At 38.1% G+C, this 18,541-nt stretch overlaps 1 protein-coding gene across 4 annotated transcripts in view; it reads left to right on the forward strand.

Moving 5' to 3' along the window:
• Window positions 1-18,541, forward strand: part of TMEM232 (transmembrane protein 232) — a 315,887-nt gene that overhangs the window by 84,452 nt on the left and 212,894 nt on the right. For all 4 annotated transcript variants that reach the window (XM_014592682.2, XM_027765405.1, XM_006161109.1 and 1 more), the window contains one exon: window positions 2,044-2,198. In XM_014592682.2, coding sequence (XP_014448168.1) covers window positions 2,044-2,198 — 155 coding nt within the window. The remainder of the gene's footprint in view (window positions 1-2,043; window positions 2,199-18,541) is intronic.

An 18,541-nucleotide genomic window follows, 5' to 3' on the forward strand; every position in this document is an offset into this window, starting at 1 on the left:
TATATCCCAGAATTTAATCAGGAAAATTGAACCAGAACAGAAGATAATAGTACATGAGACTGATAGGCTCATGCACCTACCATTTGGACAGAATCCTCACCTGTTTCCTGGCTTTAAGCAAAGTTCCTTGGCATTTCTTTGATTTAAGTTAAAACTGATTTTCTTCATAGTAATGAGTGAACTCACCATTGAAAGTAGTTAGATTATGTAGGAAATTGTGTGATCAATGCAATGTGGGTGGGAAGGGAATGAAGGACAATTGTGGACACCGGAGGTGGTGTGAGAGGAGGGTGGGAAGGGACAGAGGGTCAGAAAGAGGGGTGGAAATAATTCTAGGAACTAGAAATGGAAAATTTTTTGTAATGTGCATGATTGAGTCACTATGCATTGTGTACTGGATGGGAGATCACATTTTGTGTGCTGTGATGATGCTTAGGGAAGGAATGTAAACTGAGTTACAAAAAAAAAGTTTCAGGAAAAAGATATATCTATTCAATGACTGCAGTAGGATATGTAGCCCCAGCTAGGTGCTACTTTATAGGATGCGTAAAGTTAGAGTTGTGTTCATGGAAAGGTGTGTGTCACCTGTGTTTGCTATGAGGGTATTTGGATTAATTAAGGTCTTTTGGTGATTCAATAAAATGTGGGGGGAAAACAGTATAGAAAGCAAACATAGATACCAGAGGAGAGTGGGAGATGGCAGAGGGTAAGAGATAGGGAACCAAGTATGGGGGGAAAAAAGCTAAGCATACAGAAAACAAGAAATGGAAGATCATCTGCTGACAATAACATGTTTGTTGATGTGCTTGACTGAGACAATATGCAGTGTACTCTGGATGGAAAATCTCATTTTGTATGCTGCAATGATGTACAGTGAAGGAATGAAGATCATCTGCTGACAATAACATGTTTGTTGATGTGCTTGACTGAGACAATATGCAGTGTACTCTGGATGGAAAATCTCATTTTGTATGCTGTAATGATGTACAGTGAATGAATGCAAATAAATAAATTGAAACAAAAAAAAGAAAACCACACACGCCGGGCATTTGTGTGCATGTACTCACACCCAAAACTCCAAAAGGATGGAGAAAGGATTGGGTGGAGGAGAAGGGATTCAGGGATTGAGGCACAACCACGCTCCATTGGAGGGTACTTTCTCCCTTTCCCTCTCTCCCTCTTTCTCTGTCCCTCTGTGCATGTGCCACCTAGCAAGTGAAAAAAAAAAAAGAAAAAAGAAAAAAAGAAGTGAAACACAAAATATCAACTAACTTAGCAATTTGAGATGTGTATTTGAATCTTTACTGTAGACAAAACTCAATGAGAGTGCTGTCATCATTGTCAACCAATTACTGTAGAATGATTCAATCTGTGAAACTGTTAGAAAGCACTCTAAAGTGAAACGAACAGCAGCCCTCATGTTACCTGAATTTGTAGGCTTCTAAAACGATTACTTAACAGAGAGTGACAGTAACCTGCTAAGGACATATTTTGGTCTTTAAAGTAGAATTCTACATTTTTAAAAGAATTATTTAACTTTAATTTGTGTTTATTTTAATTTGGACATAGTGGGGTGGGGAAGAGAAAGAGAGAAAGTGAGAAAGCAAGCTGCTTGGTCTGGGACTTGAACCACAGTTGGCCATGCGGTAGTTCAACTCCCTTAACCACCTGCTGGCCCTGAGCTCTACATTTCACAACCTAGTTTACTGTTAGAGCTTTGTACAAGCTTTCCCCTGTCCCTTCTTTCTCGAGTGTCGTAAAAAATTAAGTTATATAGAGTCTAAGAGCACAGTTGTATCTAGCAGTTATCCCTGAGAGGATGAAAAACTTTCATCTTATAATAGAGCTGATGTCATTGAAAACAAGGGGCTCATTACTTTAGATTCAGGTTAACATATAAATTTATAGAAATAAGTAAATTGATCCACTTGGTGAAACATGAAGGAAGAGAAACACACTTACACGTGTATGTTTACATTTTTTTTCATGTCTGTTGAAGTCAAAGAACTCTTCCCCAGACCTATTTTTGTATTTCAATTCCAGGAACGTTTACCATTAAATCAGGGAGGATATGAAGTTAGCCACCTGCTCTGGCACTGTGTGGCTGCTTGGTCCTGCGTTCAGAGTAATAGTTCTCAGTTGAACACTGTGCTTGAACAGCTTCTCTTCCATAAAACACAGCTTCGAAAGAAATGCTGGTAAGGACGATCCTATAAATTCAAAGTAACTCATGGAAAAACCTTCTTGCGTAAATGTTAAATAACCTTTGTACTTAAATGTTAATCACTCCTCAGTTGACTATGAAAATAATTATGATCTCAGTTTCAAAGGCAAGGGCAATTTATATATTTTGTATTAGTTCATTCCATCAATAAATTGTTCCTGTCTTGTTTTGTTTTGTTTTGCTAGATGTGCTGCATCTATGGCATAGTTTGACTTTATTAAATGAAATGTGTTGTTGATAAGAAGTTCCTTCCTGCATTTTAAACATTCTTTATTTTCCAAGTTGTTAAACAACAATGAAGTACAGTTTATTATCCTTGGAGGACATATACTGAAATTCCATTTCTTTATGCCTTACTTATTATGTATAACAGAAATGAATATTGACTGATAAATGTTGGTTTCCTCTTGTATATATGTTAAGAAGGAAAAAAGGAAATAGATCCCCAGAAAGACAACACAAATTCCATGGAAAGAAAAGTGTTTAATAGGTAGATAATCATATGTATTTGTGGGGTTCAATGTGATGTTATGCTATGTGTTTACCTTGTGGAATGATTAAATGAAACTGATGAACATGATCATCATCTCATATACTTACCATTTCTTTGTGGTAAGAACATTTAAATTCTACTTTGTTCATTATTTTGAAACACAGTCAAGTATTTTTAACTACAGACACGACCATTTCTTTGTGGTGAGAACTTTTAAAATCTACTTTGTTCATTATTTTGAAACACAGTCAAGTATTTTTAACTACAGACACTTTTTCGAGAAGCAGATCACTAGAATGTACTCCTCTTGCCAAATAGAAACTTTGAACCCTTTAACTAACATCTGCTCTTCCCCATCCCCTCACTCCTACCCCAGGCCTCTTTAACCACTATTGTCCTCCACTCCTATGGATTTACCTTTTTCAGATTCCATATACAAGTGAGATAATGCAGTGTTTATCTTTTTGAGCCTAGTTTATTTCATTTAGCATAATGCCTTTCAGGCTCATTGTACATTATATTGCACAAGTAATAAAATTTTCTTGTTTTTAAAGGTTGATTAATATCCCATTGTATATCGACAGACACACACACACAATTTCCTTCATCTGTTCCTCCATTAGCTTAGGTTGATTCTATACCTTGGCTATTGGAAATGATGCTACAAAAAACATAGGAGTGCAGTTATCTCTTTCATATACTGGTTTAATTATTTTCAGATATACAATACATACAGAAGTAGGATTGTTGGATAATATGGTAGTCTAATTTTTATTTTTTGTGGAACTTACATACTGTTTTACAAAATGACTGTACTAATTTCTATTCCCATCAATATTGTACAAGGTTTCTCTTTTCTCCACATTCTTGCCACTATACACGTTCATCTTTTTGATAATAGTCATTATAACAGGTATGAAGTGTTATCTTATTGTTGTTTTAATTTGCATTTCCCTAAAGATTAATGATGTGTAAGAATTTTTAATACATCAGCCATTCATATGTCTTGTTTTGAGAAATGACTATTCATGTCCTTTTCTCACTTTTTAATTGGGTTATTTGTTTTCTTATTACTGTGCTGCTTCCATTCCTTATATATTTTGGATTTTAACCCCTTATCATATATATGGCTTGCAAATATTTTTTCCAAATCTGTAGGTTGTCTCTTTACTCTGTTTCATTTGTGTGCCAATGTTTTTGATGAAATCCTACTTCTCTATTTTTGTTTTTGTTGTCTGTGTTTTTAGGCTCATATCCAAGAAGTCAATGTCCAGATCAATTTCATGGAGATTTCCCTCTATGTTTTCTTCCATTAGATTTATAGTTTTAGGTTTTAGATCTAAGTCTTTAATCATTTTGAGCTGGTTTTTTATATGGTATGAGATAAGGATCTAATTTCTTTCTTTTGCATGTGAATATCCAGTTTTTCCAAGACCACTTGTCAGCAGACAATTATTTCTTCCTTCTATGTTCTTGGCACCTCTGGTAAAAATCAATCTAGCACAAGTATTTGGATTTACTTCTGGGCTTTCTATCTTGTTCTGTAGATTAGAACCTGTGACTGTTGATGTGTCTATTTTCGTGCTGCTGTTATGCTGGTTCGACTACTCTAGTTTTGTAATGTGTTTTGAAATCAGGTATTGTGATGTCTCCAGCTTTGTTCTTTTTACTAAAGATCCTTTGGCTATTCAGGGACTTTTGTGATTCCATATAAATTTTAAGATTGTTTTTTCTTGAAGTATGACATTGGAATTTTGATGAAACCTGTAGATCACTTTGGGTAGTATGGGCATATTAACAATATTAACTTTTCTGATTTGGGAACATGGGCTATCTTTCCATTTATTTGTAGCATCTTCAATTTTCATTAACATTTTATAGTTTTCAGCATGCAGATCTTTTTCTTGGTTAAATTTACTTAGAAGAATTTTTGAAATGTTATTGTAAATGGAATTATTTCCTTAGTTTCTGTACAGATAGCCTGTTGCTACTGTTTTTGTATGTTGACTCTGTACTCTGGAAGTACTAAATTCATTTATGAGTTCTAACATTTTTTGATGGAGTCTCTGTAAGTTTGTACATACATGATCATGTCATCTGCAAACAGATAATTTTACTTTTTCCTTCTTGACTTAGTTCCTGTCCCTCCCACCCCCTTGTTTATTTGTCCTGGATGGACTTTTCCAGTTCTATGTGAAAAGAAGTAGTAAGAGTGAATATCTTTATCTTATTCCTGATCTTAGAGGAAAAACATTCACCTTTTCATTGTTGAGGTTGATTGTAGTTGTGAGTTGGTCATATATGGCCTTTACTGTGTTGAAGAACTTTTTTTTTGAGAGAGATTTTCGCTATAGGGCGCGTGTGCTCGCCAGACAGACAGAGAGAGACACAGAGACAGAAAGCGAGAAATCACCCCTCAGGGGAGATGGTCACACCACAATCCCTTCTCCTCCATTCTCCTCTTGGGATCTTGGGCATGCATGCACACGTGCCCGGCGTGAGTTTCAAGCCACCGGGTCCGGGACACGAACCGCGGTGGACTACGTGGGAGTCCAGCGACATAGCCATTACGCTAACTGCTGGTTCTCCTGTGTTGAAGAACTTTAAAAGAAGTCTTTCTGAAGAACTTGATCAAATAGTCTGATATGTGGTAGTATTACAATTTTATAATGATTGTGATTCTTTTAGGTTCTTTAGAACTGAGAATAGGACCTACACTTAGGAAAATGAAAATTCAAAAAGAATGTATTTATTATACAAATAGCATAATTTTAATAAGTATATTTTAATACACAGTTCCTGAAAGGAAAAAAAAAGTAGAATTTCTCGTTGGTGTGAATTAGGCTATTCTGGAAGCCATGGTGGTTTTTTCAGACCATTCTTAATTACAAAAAAAAATAAAAATAAAACTTGTAGGGAGATTTAAATATATACTTTATTATTTTTCACAAGAACAAACTAAAACTATTTTAGTTTTTAGAAAACTCTAACTTAACTTGCATGACATCAAATTTATTCATAAAGCTTAGGAAACTCTAAAATAACTTGCATGACATCAAATTTATTCATAAAGTATTCTAATAATTACAAAATAAAGACTTTTAAATAAGTGTGGAGATGGTAAAAGTGTCTGATTAAAATATCTAATTCTGGAAGTCAACTAACTGTTTCTTTAACCAATTTTTAAGTTTTATTATGTTGTATCAACATCTATTTAACTTACTAGTGATTTGTGGTTAAGGATATCTGTAAATATTTATGAACCAATTATTTGTATACTTAATATTTTATAGATGTGGGAAGTCAGAGACAACATAAAATTATTCTTAATTTAAAAATGAAGACACGAAAACCTGAACCATGTCACCCATGCCTTTAGCCTTACTTGTAACTGGAACCAGACTTTGAGGGTCCCAAATGGAACTCTTTCCAATGTACCATTCCACCAGGATTCCAACTGTATTGTTAAGCAGATAACTGCTTCGAGACACTGCCACTGAATCTAGACTTACCTTTTTCTTGGAGCATATTATGAAAATCATCAGGGGAAGAAGGGGATTACAGTGTCTAGGTACTGGTGAATGAACAGGGGCCAAATAACAGGAAGAAAAAGATAAATGTTTATAACAGCACTGCCAGGCCATTCAGTGGTGCAGTGGCTAAGGCAGCTGGATCCCACATGGCCAAGTACACAATTCAAGTCCTGGACCTGGAAGCTTGAAAATCACTCCAAGCATGTGTGTATGCATGCCCAAAATCCTGAAAGGAGGGAGAGATGGAGAGGAGGACAGCAGTGTGTGTGGCAGTTCCCTGTGTGGAGGGTGCTTTCTCACTTTCCCTCTCTCTCTCTTTGAGTTTTTCTCCAGTGAGTGCATGCACCCTCTGACAAAATTAAAGACAAAAAAGAAAAGAGCATTGTGAAATAGTTTTGATTCCATATCTTTTTTAAAAAATACTTTTAATTTAAGTTTATTATTATTTTTTTTATTTTAATTTGATCAGAAGAGATAGAGAGAGAGAGTAAGAAAGCAAGCTGCCAGATCCGGGACCTGAACCGTGGTCGCCCATGTGGGAGTTCAATGCCTTTAACCATCACACCACCGGCTGGCCCCCGATTCCACTTCTTATATTTACTTTTTTTTTTGGAGAGGTTTTTGCTATAGGGTACGTGTGCTCACCAGAAAGACAGAGAGCCAGGGTGGAAGAAATCACCCCTCAGGGGAGGGTGGGCATACCTCAATCCGTTCTCCTCCATTCTCCTCTTGGGATCTTGGACACACATGCACATGTGCCCAGTGTGAGTTTTAAGTCACTGGGTCCAGTACTTGAACTGCAGTTGACTACGTGGGAGTCCAGTGACATAGCCATTACACCAGCTGCTGGCCTCTATATTTACTTTTTTGAAGAAAAGGCTTCAATTTCTTTAAAAAATGGATGACTCTGGTAAACAAAAACTACTGGCATTAACAGATCTTTTAAAATGAGCAATTTGATTAACTATTCTATAATAACATTGCACCAATTTTTTAAAAGAGTTTATTTATTTCTTCCATGAAAGAGGCAGAAAGAGAGAGGAAGAGACAGACATCCCCAGCAGTATCTTCCCAACATGATCCATCCCCAGCCTCAGCCAGCCAGGATTACAGGCTCACGTGTGTACCCACCATGCACAGGGAGGCCTTGGGACACCAACCCCTTGATCTGGACCTTCCCTATGATCGGTGCAGGATGAAGTACTGCGTTGCCACTTTATCAGCACAGTTGGCCTATTCTGAATATTAAAAATTAATATATAACTAAAAAATTAACGTTTCTTTTTAGAAACCATTTAAATTATTTATATAACAGCCTGTGTACCTTTCAAGAGGCCATTACCATGGATAAAACAAAATAAACTGCAATGTAATTATTGAAATCAAACCAGAAACACTTTCATATCTCTGGGGAAACTTTACTATTGGTCTCAAGTGCTCCTGTACTACCCCATACTTGTGGAAAATTAAGAAATGAACTGAATATATTTCAGTGAAATAAAAATATTGAGTCATCAGGCCCCAATAGTAAATCAAGACTTCTTTAGAATTTGCTAGACAAGATAGCTGTGAAATTGTGACAGTTGAAGGTACTCTTGGTTTAGTGGCTGAACTCCAATGCCCGGTGACAATTAGCAGGAGTAACCTAAGCAATTTCATTTGCCTTCCTATCAGGAAAACATCAGAATGTTGGATAAATACGCAGAGATTTAAAATGCAAGTGGGAGGGGGATGGCAGGTGGTGTAGTGGTTAAGGTGCTGGATTCTCACATGGCTGACCACAGTTTGAGTCCTGGACCCAGCATCCTAAAAATCGCACCAGGTGTGTGTGCATGCATATCCAAAATTCTGTGAGGAGAATGGAGGAGAAGGGATTTTGGTGTGGCCATCACCCTGGGGAAGTGGGAGTGATTTCTCACTCCCTGCTCTTTGACAAATGCACGTGCCCTATGGCAAAAACCTAAAAAAATAAAATGCAAATGGAGGCCTTTCAATTGATATCAGACAAAATTTTATTGACCTTGGTCGAAGTAGTATGTGCCTGGACAAATGAGTGCTTCTCATCTGCTACTTGTGATGCCTTCGGTCAGTAGATAAGTCATTGTGTGTGTCCCTGCCCGACTTCTTATAACTGTACTCCTTATGAAGTGCTGCAATGCCTAAGGGTGCAAGGAGAAGCGAGCAGCTTCAGTTATTTCTGGAAGAGGGCAGGCCTAGGATCCATGTTTGGCTCAAGCAGGAGAATCACATAACTAGAGCTGCTTTGCTAGAGGACAGGAAAACGTGGAGGAAAGGACGCTGCAAACAGTCCATCAGAGAACACTAAAGGAGTAGAGAAGCAGGAGGCCCTCCCCACTGCCATGCTTGGCCTTCACTACCCAGAGCTGGAGAGAAGCAGCTTGCTGGACGGCTATTCCACTTAATGTGGTAACACTGCATATGATACTTTCTACCCTCAGTGCTCCACCCTGTGGATTGGCCTTTTACTAACTTCCCATTTGCTCTGGGGAGATAGCTCAGACCTGTGCAGAAGGCTTTCTAACCTAACGTGAAAATAATGAATTGTGCTTATAACTGAATTATTAGCCAATGAAGACGGCTGAGAAATGCAGGGTGGCATTTCAGCAGAGCAATATAACATATACGATGATATCTCCCAAAGCGAAATAGCCGATTTAATGTGCTCCACGAATGTGTTCCAAAAAAGCTCGACCATTTAACACTCTATTGACATAGCAAGTGTTTTCCAGACATACAGCGTTTGCGTCGGTAGGCATCAAAAAAAGAATCAACAGCTTGCAGGGGCAGGAAGACCTTCGCTTTCCGGCTCTGTCACTGACACTGCTCAGTCTGCTCCCTGACCCCGGGACGGATAAGGCTCATGGACAGTCTACCAAGCCATGGGAAGAAAAGGCACGGATCCTTTTATTCACCGAGATGTCAGTGTGGGTTTTTCCTCATTTCCTGGATTTTTGTATTGATCCTTTGATCCTCTGACTAATTATCACAACTTAGTTTGTATCAGGTAAGCTCCCTCATTTTCTGGATTTTTGTATTGATCCTTTGATCCTATAATTATCACAACTTAGTTTGTATCAGGTAAGTATATAATTCATACATAATTTAGGCATCTCTACATGATTGTGCAGTGAAGAAAATCCAACTTCAAATCAGAAGACCTGAATTCTAGTCCTAGTTTTTACTACCTGTCTAGTGCTGAGTGAGTCACTTAACCCTTGTGGATCGGAGTCTGTTTAGCAGCTATGTAGGGGTCAGAGTCATTTTGAGGAGTTTTGGAAGGGTTTACATGAGCTAGTAATAGGAAAGCACCTTGTGTTACACTCTAATTCTGCCGGGATACGTGTTCTGCTAGTTCCCAGTCAAGCTCCGTCTTCTGAATTTCCCCCTCAGTACATGACCTCATATCCTTCCCTCAAGTTACCCAAATGAGATGCCTTGTCTCTGCCACCTCACTTTCCCCATGCACCTGCTACCGGACAGTGCTGTCTGCACATTAACCGCGCTTCGGAACTGTGCCCTCTCCCTGTTCCGCTGTCAACGCGTCGGCTGGCCCTATCATCTCAGGGCCGATGCGGCTCCCTCGGTGGCCCCTTGCCTTAGATCTGCCCCTCAAACATCCGCCTCGTGCTCTGCGACTGGCCACAGCACGAGTGCACCGAGACCACGTTCCTGCTTGAAGTTATTTAATAAGAGCTGTTCTCATAGGGCACGGGGGTGCTAGCCCCACTCTGTCCCCCAACTTGCCATAATACGGGAAAAATGACAAGAACAAAAATTATCACTGAAAGATCCTGATATTGGGTTTAATTTCTACAAACCAACCAAACAGCCGCAAGTGCGGATGAGGCCGTGCGGAGGAGGGAGACGCTTAGTGACCCACTCGCGCATTCCTGGCTGGACAGCAATCACTATGACTCCAGCCCTTTACTCTCCCTGCCATCTGCCCTGGAGCTCCAGAAATGAAGTCCTGTAGGGAGGAGAACGAACCCCTCCACGTGTTGTTCATCTCTTCTGGCTATCAAGCACCAGCAAAGCCAAGAGAAATGTGTGTGTGTATATATATGTATATATCTATATATATATACATATATATAGACACACACACACATATATATATATATTTGAGAGTTTTTTGCTGTAGGGTGTCTGCACTCACTAGAAAGAGACAGAGAGACTGAAAGTGAGAAATCACCTCCTAAGGGGGATGGCCATGCCGCACTCCCTTCTCTTCCATTCTCCTCTCAGGATCTTGAGCACACACACACACACACACACATGATGTGCCCGGTGTGAGTTGAACCCACTGGGTCCAGGACGCGAACCGCAGTTGACTACATGGAAGTCCAGCAACATAGCCATTACAGCAACTGCTGGTCCCCCAAGAGAAATATATTCTTTAAAACAGTTTTCCTAAGTATTGGGGGCTGAAAAACTGAGTTTCTGATCACATTATAGTTAAATAATTTTTAAAATTATTTTACCTTCTCCTTAAATAATTATTCGTTATTTAAAGATATATTTATTTAATTTTATTTATTATTACTTTTTCATTTGGTACAGGGGCACACATGCTCATGAGAGAGCAAGAGAAAGCCACTAGGTCTGGGACTTGAACCACAGTGAGCCCTGTGGGAGTCCAGCCTCAATCACCTATGCCACCTGCTGGCCCCTTTAAAGAATTATTTGTAAATTTTCACATAATCATTTGATCATATGTATGAAATTATTTTTACTTATAAAACTATCCTGTTTTTTTCACTCACTTGCAGCCATTTAACCCTAGAATGTACCCTTCTTAGGCTGTTAAATACTATTAAATTTTTGGTTCACTTGAATAAATTTATGAATATGAGCAGAGATTACCTATTTTATTAGGTAAGTTCTTGATTATTTATAACCCTTGACCAGGAATAATATTCATCTCCATTTGTTGTCCTCTGAAAAGCATAAGGTACATTCTGTCTGATTACAGCACAGCTTTTTTTTTAAGATTAAAAAAAAGGCCTGATTCATTTAGTTTTATTAGCCTAGCACTTCCCAAATTTATATGACCACAGAATTTTTTTTAATGGAATATTGGATTGAGATATTATTTCTCTGAAACTCTGAGCTCTGGGCAGTTGTTTTTGTTTTGTTTTGTTTTGTTAGAGGGTGTGTGCACTCACGAGAGAGAGAGAGAGAGAGAGAGAGAGAGAGAACACTCCCCTCCATGGGACATGATCATGCCACAATCTCTTCTCTATCTTTCATCTCTTTGAGGATTTGAGCAGGCATGCACACATACCTGTTGTGTTTTTCAACCTGTTGGGTCTGGGACTTGAACAATGTGGTCAGCCATGTGCAATCCACCTGCCTTAATCAATACACCACCAGCTGGCCCACAGTTTTGTTTTGTTTTTAATTCCCTCTTTACATCTCTAATGTTGCTGTGCTTTTCCTAACTTATGATGAAATGTTCAAAGCCATTCTTCCCCTTTTCTTATTTAATTTCCAGTTTAGGATTTTTAGGAACACTGTGATCTGGTGGCCAGGAGTTAGCTTGCTCCTTCTCTTGTCTCACTGACATGGAGGCAGCCACTGGGGCAGATCTGCTTTACCTAGCAAGGAGCCCGGCTGTGTGAGGCTGCAGGCAGTGCTATGGCTGCAGGTCTGATTTTCTGACAGACTTCCATTGAGGACTGCGGTTCATGTGTGCTCCGAATTCCTGCCTCTCTGGGCTGACAGTATGGTGAGAAAACCTATATATATTTCTCCAAGAATGCCTGTATTAAATTTTGGGCTTCTTGGTACTAAAAAGATTTTACTTCAATTTAATCCCATTTTCTTTCTTTCTTTTTTTAAAAGTTTGCTATAGGATGTATGCATTTCCTTGGCGAGAGGCAGAGAGAGGGAAAAAAAATAAAAAGACAGAGAAAAAGTAAGAAATCACTCTCCAAGGGGAAGGTCAGGGCATAATCCCTACTCCTCTTTAGGGGTTTTAGGATTTGGGGCATGCATAGCCTTTTTTCAAAGTCCGATTTGAACCACACTGTTGGCTTTGTGGGGTCCAGCTGCCTTAGTCACCATGCCATCTGCTTCTGCTGGCCCCTATTTTCTTTAAATTTTCCTTCCCTTCCTTTTTTATTTTTCTCTTCCTTCTTTCCTTCTATAAAGGGTTTTGTTTTAATCTTTTGTTTCTTTGGCTTTCTAGGAGTTAGATAGTGATGGATCTCAGTTTGGCACTTTATCCTCTCAATTATGGCCAAAATTTTCAGGTTTGTTCCCTTCCAAGTGCCACTTCTGCAGCTAACTTCCTCAACTATGCATTTTTAATGATATTTTGTAATTTTAATTTTCTTACAATCTCTCTTTAGCTTCCCTTGTCTTACCTACCCACGTTTCATCTCAGTGTCAAGGCTTCATGTACTTTCTTCTTCCTGAGTTTTATTAAAGATACTTCAGGGTCTGGTAAAAATATATTCTAGTTCTGTAAGAAAGTATTTTCAGAGTTATAGTCTCCTCTCAGTGATATTCTGATATTCCATTAGCCATTGCTACAGTGTGTTTTCTCACTGGTCTCATGTAGCCCACCTCCGCTTTCCATTTTACTTATCTCAGAACTTGGAGAAATCTATAAACATTCGATATTTTAAAATAAGAGGTTTGTGTTCACAAAACACATAAAAAAGTTCTTAAAACCTACAACACTCAGTGTGTAATATTATCAGGGAGCTTTCTGTATTCTCTGTCCTCCTTGATAGTGAACCCGTGGGGAGAAAATACATCGCTGTGTTCTAATATCACCCCTTCTTCCTGGCCCCACCTCATATCCATACAATCACTGTTTCCTACTCCTTTTATCATCTGGATATTGTCATCTCTGAATAAATATGCAGAGATGAGGATGAAGCCAAAAATAAACTATAAATACTTATTCAGAAATCCTTTTTCTAGCTAAATCGAAGGGTGACATAGTTATTGCTGACTACAGTTATCCTGTTGCACTTTCCTTTCTTGGTATTTTGCTTTACTCAATGACAGCACGTGATTAAAATTTCTTCCATGTGATGTTCTATAATGTGAAACTGTACTGTATAAAGAAATCAGTGGAGGGGACCAGCAGGTGGTATGGTGGTTAAGGCGCTGGGCACTACCACACGGCTGACCACGGTTCTAGTCCTGGACCTGGTGGTTCGCTTTCTCACTTTCTCACTCTCTCTCTCTCTCTCTGGTCAAATTAAAATAAATGAATGAATAAATAAAATTTAAAAAATCAGTGAAAGATGTGTCTACATGAAATATAAAAAAAATATCATTTTGTAGTGTACTTTCTCACTTTATTTGGAATAAAATCTGTATGGCAGTGAAAAAAATCAACAACTGATATTATTTTTTTCTCTGTAAATCTTCAATAAAAATGTCACGGAATTGTGAAATTAAAAAAAAAAATCAGTACCTCAATGTCTTGGTGATCAAGATTTTGTGGATTTTTGACATTGTCAGTGTTTTGAAACACTGGGTGGTGGGTGGTAGGTTCCCACCTGGTCAACTGCAGTTGGAGTCCCAGACCTAGTGACTTGAAATTCACATCAGGCACATGTGAGTGCATGCCCCAAATCCCAAGAGAATAGAGGAGGAAGGACTGCAGTGCGGCCATCCCCCCTTGGTGGTGATTTCTTGCTTTCTGTCTCTCTGTCTCTCTATGGTGAGTAGATGTGCTCTATAGCAAAAATCTCTAAAAAAATGTGTCCAAAGAAATCAGTACTCCAAAATGAAGAATTTGCTTCACCTTTTCTGATTTTACGCAAGACAGGGTAAATAGTAGAGACTAATATTCTTTAAATTCTTCAATAAATTCTTTCAAATTTATTCTTTTAACTTTCTTTGAAGATATAAGCCTGCTGCATTTTAACAGGTGATGTGTGGCTACTCATTATTTTTCTTAATCCAGCTCCACCAGTTTCATGGTTCGAAGAAATTCACTGTAAGTTGCTATTCTTAGTAACCTCTCTTTCATTCTTGGTTTTCAAGATTTTGTGGATATTTTTACCTTGTCAGTGTTTTGAAATATTTGTTGCAAAGTTGAGATGAGCTATGTAAAGGTTATTACTTGGAGATATTTTAACTCCATTAAAAAATAGCCATCTACTCATTTTGGAAAACAGGTATTGAGAAGTAAGAACCTAGAGAAACTTTTGAATGCTTTATAAATACTCATGCTTGTGTGTGTGTGTGTGTGTGTGTGATTTTAAACAGTGACCTGGCACAGTTTTTTCTTTTGCAAGACCAGAGGCACCTCTGTAATAATTATAAATTACTTTGTACCTGTTAATTTTATAGCATTTTAAAACTAAAACAATGTATTAATCATTGAAATTTTTTTGTGGTAAAATGAGTTCACAAAGGAACTAGTACCATATTAAAATTTCTAGCTTGATCCTGTTTGAGTTCTTTCCATGAGCATTGATTTTAGGTTTTGATTTTTAAAGAATTCCAGTGTGTAAATATCAATACTTCTTTTCTATTTTTGGCAAAGGCATTTTTAGCTTACGGAAAATTTTGCAATCAGTAGATTGATTGAAAATAGTGTGTTTCTGTTGAAGCGTTTTTCTACCATAGGTGGCTGACACTGATGGATCTCTTTCAATCCATAGTTCAGTGAGCATGCCCCAGGTTACATGTAATCTTCCAGACCTAAAAGAGATCAGAAGAACCAGACCCTTATGACTGTGACGTATGCTCAGGGCAAGGGAAGTGGTAGGAATGTTTGACTGTCGCAGTCTGCATACCTCCTGGTGAGACGTGAATGATGAGCCCTCTGGGAGTGACTGGCCATCCTGGAGGTCATCTGGATCTTTTCTTCTAGTCACTTCAGGCCTCATAGGGAATGGAAGTTGTCAGACTCATTTCTTTTAACCTGATATAATAGTCTTGTTGAAATTCAGTTCAGCATTTTGAACCTAGTTACTTTGCATAGTCTATGTCACTTACTTTCTTTTTCTTTTCATATATTTTTAAGTGAGATTTTTTAATAGTCATGTACACTTGCCAGAGACACAGAGAGAGACAGAAAGAGAGAAGGTGAGAAATCATCCCTCAGGGGGATGGCCATGATGCCATCCTTCTTCAATCTCCGCTTGAGATTTTGGTCACTCATGCACACATACTTGACATGTTTCACGTTGCTGGGTCCAGGACTTGAACCACAGTCAGCTATGTGGGAGTCCAGCATTTTAACCACTAAGCCACCTGCTGGCCCTGCTGTATTTACTTTGTACAGGTCCGTTAAGACCTGTATAAGTAGGTAGGACACATTGCCCCATATCATATCTGTAATGAGTGGCAGAGCCCGAATTCCATCTCCATTTTTCCGACTAAAGGTTATGTACATAAGCATCATATTAAGAGTATCAGCTGGGATTTGGCCTGCCTGTGGCAGGAACCTGACGACAGCTCATAACCCATAGGGCTATGTATAGCGCAAAGATTGTGCAGGGCTGATGCACATGCTTAAGGAGGCCCGTGGACCCAAGCTCCTCCTACTTTCCATGATGCCAGCCCTTGCACCTGACTTCTGTCCTTATTGCGGTAAGACGGCTGCAGTGCCTTTTGGTATCACGCATGCATCCCAAGCAGGAGGAGGAGGATGAGCAAAAGGGAAAAAGACTTGTTATATTTTCTTTAACCAGAAATATAATAGCTTACTCAGAAACCTCTCATTATATGCTTTTATTTATATCTCATTAACTAAATCGCCATTATACGGCTATTCCAAGTTACAAGGGAGTCTAGGCAGTCATATTTAAATAAAATTTATTGAGATATAATTTAGATATGATAAAATTCATGTATTTTATGTTCAAAGATCTGTCATCTTTAACAAGTACATGCATTCATGCAATCACCACTCCAGTCCAGTTCATGACTTCCACCTTGAGGACGCAAACATAGCTGAATATTTGCCATATTGAACCAAATTCAGGTTTCCTGAGAAAGGAAAGGAAGGAAGAGAACAGTGATATTAGGTTGATAGCAGACAGTGCATCTCCCTCCCCTATTCCAGTTTAATTGTGGAGGCACTTAAATGTGTGGGTTTAGAAAAAGCAGAATCGTAAATCAGTAAATACTCATAGGTGGGAAGAGACTCTATTAATAGTTTACTTAAAAAAGTGAACTTGGCAAATCTCCTAGACTAGTTATGTCTCAATTTTATAATACTAAAGAAAGGTTTTGAAATGTTTTAAATGAACCCAAATTGTTGCTCAGGTCAAAAGGCATCAATTATTCAAAAGCTCATTGAGATCTATAAGGTTTTGTTCAACTATAAAGCATTGTCTTTAAGCTCCACGATCAAAGATGTTTCCTTTTGAAAATGGTTGCGAACTTGAACTTACTGGCCTGAAATAACACAGTTGTGGCATTCAGATATTCTTGTAAAATATATTAACTTTTTAACATATTGATGCCATATAAATCAAGACAATATACAGATCTAGACAGAGATAGTTTTATATTTGCATTCTTATCAATTCTCTTTCAAATTATATCTCTTTCAATTGGATAATAACAGTACTGAGTGTGAAATTTCCTGAAACCTGCTGAATTTATGTACACTTGTGGCTAATAAATTCTTCTGTGATTTTTTTAGTTATTGTGTAGTATTTTGCAAAATATTACTGGACAAGGTCTTATTTATATAAAATTTAAATTTTATTTTGAGGAAAGTTGCTTTTTGCAAATGAAGTAATGCTGACATTTTTGAGTATTAAGAAAGATCATTTAAAAATTTGTCTTCTATTTTGTCTTTTTAAAAAATTGCGAGAGGATGCTTACACTCATCTGAGACAGACAGAGAGAAAGTGAGGAAGTACCTCCCATGTGAAATCAGTTGCAAAAAGTTAAAAATCAAAACCTAGTGTGAGGTTGTAGAACCAGAGCCCTTGATGACTTGACTTACGGGATCGAAGAAGACATGTGCCTCGTTTGTAATGTTTATTCCTCTCCACATTTTGTCAGGACACTACTCTGAACTCAGGTATCTTGCCAAAATATGACTGTTTCATTAGAATTTTATCCTAATCAGTGCCAACTAATACTACTCTTTATTGAAAATGAATATATCTGGTAATCCAGACACTCATTTCTTTGGACCTATTACTGTTTTCATGACACTGTTTTTTATTTAAAATCAATGATTAACTTTCCTTTATTTTCCTTTTTCATATTTTTTTCCTTTTATTTAAATTTTTTTTCATTTCATTTTCTTCCATACATTCAATCACATTAGTATTTGTCTTACAAAATGGATATTTCAACAGGTGAACATTTCTCCCTACTACTGTTGATAAACTACAAAATATCTTCAATAGATGATACCACACCTCTTTGTGCCATTAATGCTTTGCCTCCCTGTCCCTCCCCCCAATGTCCTTCCTCAGATTCTCCTTTTTCACACACACTATATCTGGTATTTACATCTATATACTGTGTTTCTATATCCTTTAGTCAGTTAGTTTCAGTCATAGAGTGCAGACACTCAGTATGTATTAAGTGGGGACATACAATGCCTCTCCTTCATAGCATGGCTTGCTTCACTCAGCAGTAAGTCTTCTATATTTATCCACTTCCTGTCAAAAGCCAGGGTTTTATTGTTGTTGTTTTCTTTTCTTTCTTTTCTTTTTTTTTTTTTTTGAGAGGTTTTTGCTATAGAGAACGTGCGCTCGCCAGACAAACAGAGAGAGACAGAGAGATAGAAAGCGAGAAATCACCCCCTGGGGGGATGGCCACACCGCAATCCCTTCTCCTCCATTCTCCTCTCAGGATCTTGGGCACGCACACACACACGTCTGGCGTGAGTTTAAGCCACCGGGGCCGGGACGTGAACCATGGTCGACTACGTGGGAGTTCAGCGACATAGCCATTACGCTAACTACTGGTCCCAAGGGTTTTGTTGTTTTTTATGGATGAATAGTATTCCATTGATTATATGTGCAACAGTTTTTCTAACCTTTTATCAGTTCGTGGGCATTTGGGTTGTTTCCATGACTTAGTGATTGTGAATAGTGTCGCAATAAACATCGATGTGCAAGCACTTTTCCGATTAAGTATTCTTCTATCCTTTGGGTAGATACCAAGGAGTGGGATTGCTGGATCATATGTTAGTTCTATTTGTAGATTTTTGAGGAATCTCCAAATTGTTCTCCATAGTGGTTGGACCAATTTACATTCCCACCAGCAGTGTAAGAGAGTTCCCTTTTCACCACACCCCAGCCAGCATTTATCTTTTTTTTT

Source organism: Tupaia chinensis, unplaced genomic scaffold (genome assembly GCF_000334495.1).
Source record: "Tupaia chinensis unplaced genomic scaffold, TupChi_1.0 Scaffold138235_1, whole genome shotgun sequence".
Taxonomy (NCBI): domain Eukaryota; kingdom Metazoa; phylum Chordata; class Mammalia; order Scandentia; family Tupaiidae; genus Tupaia; species Tupaia belangeri.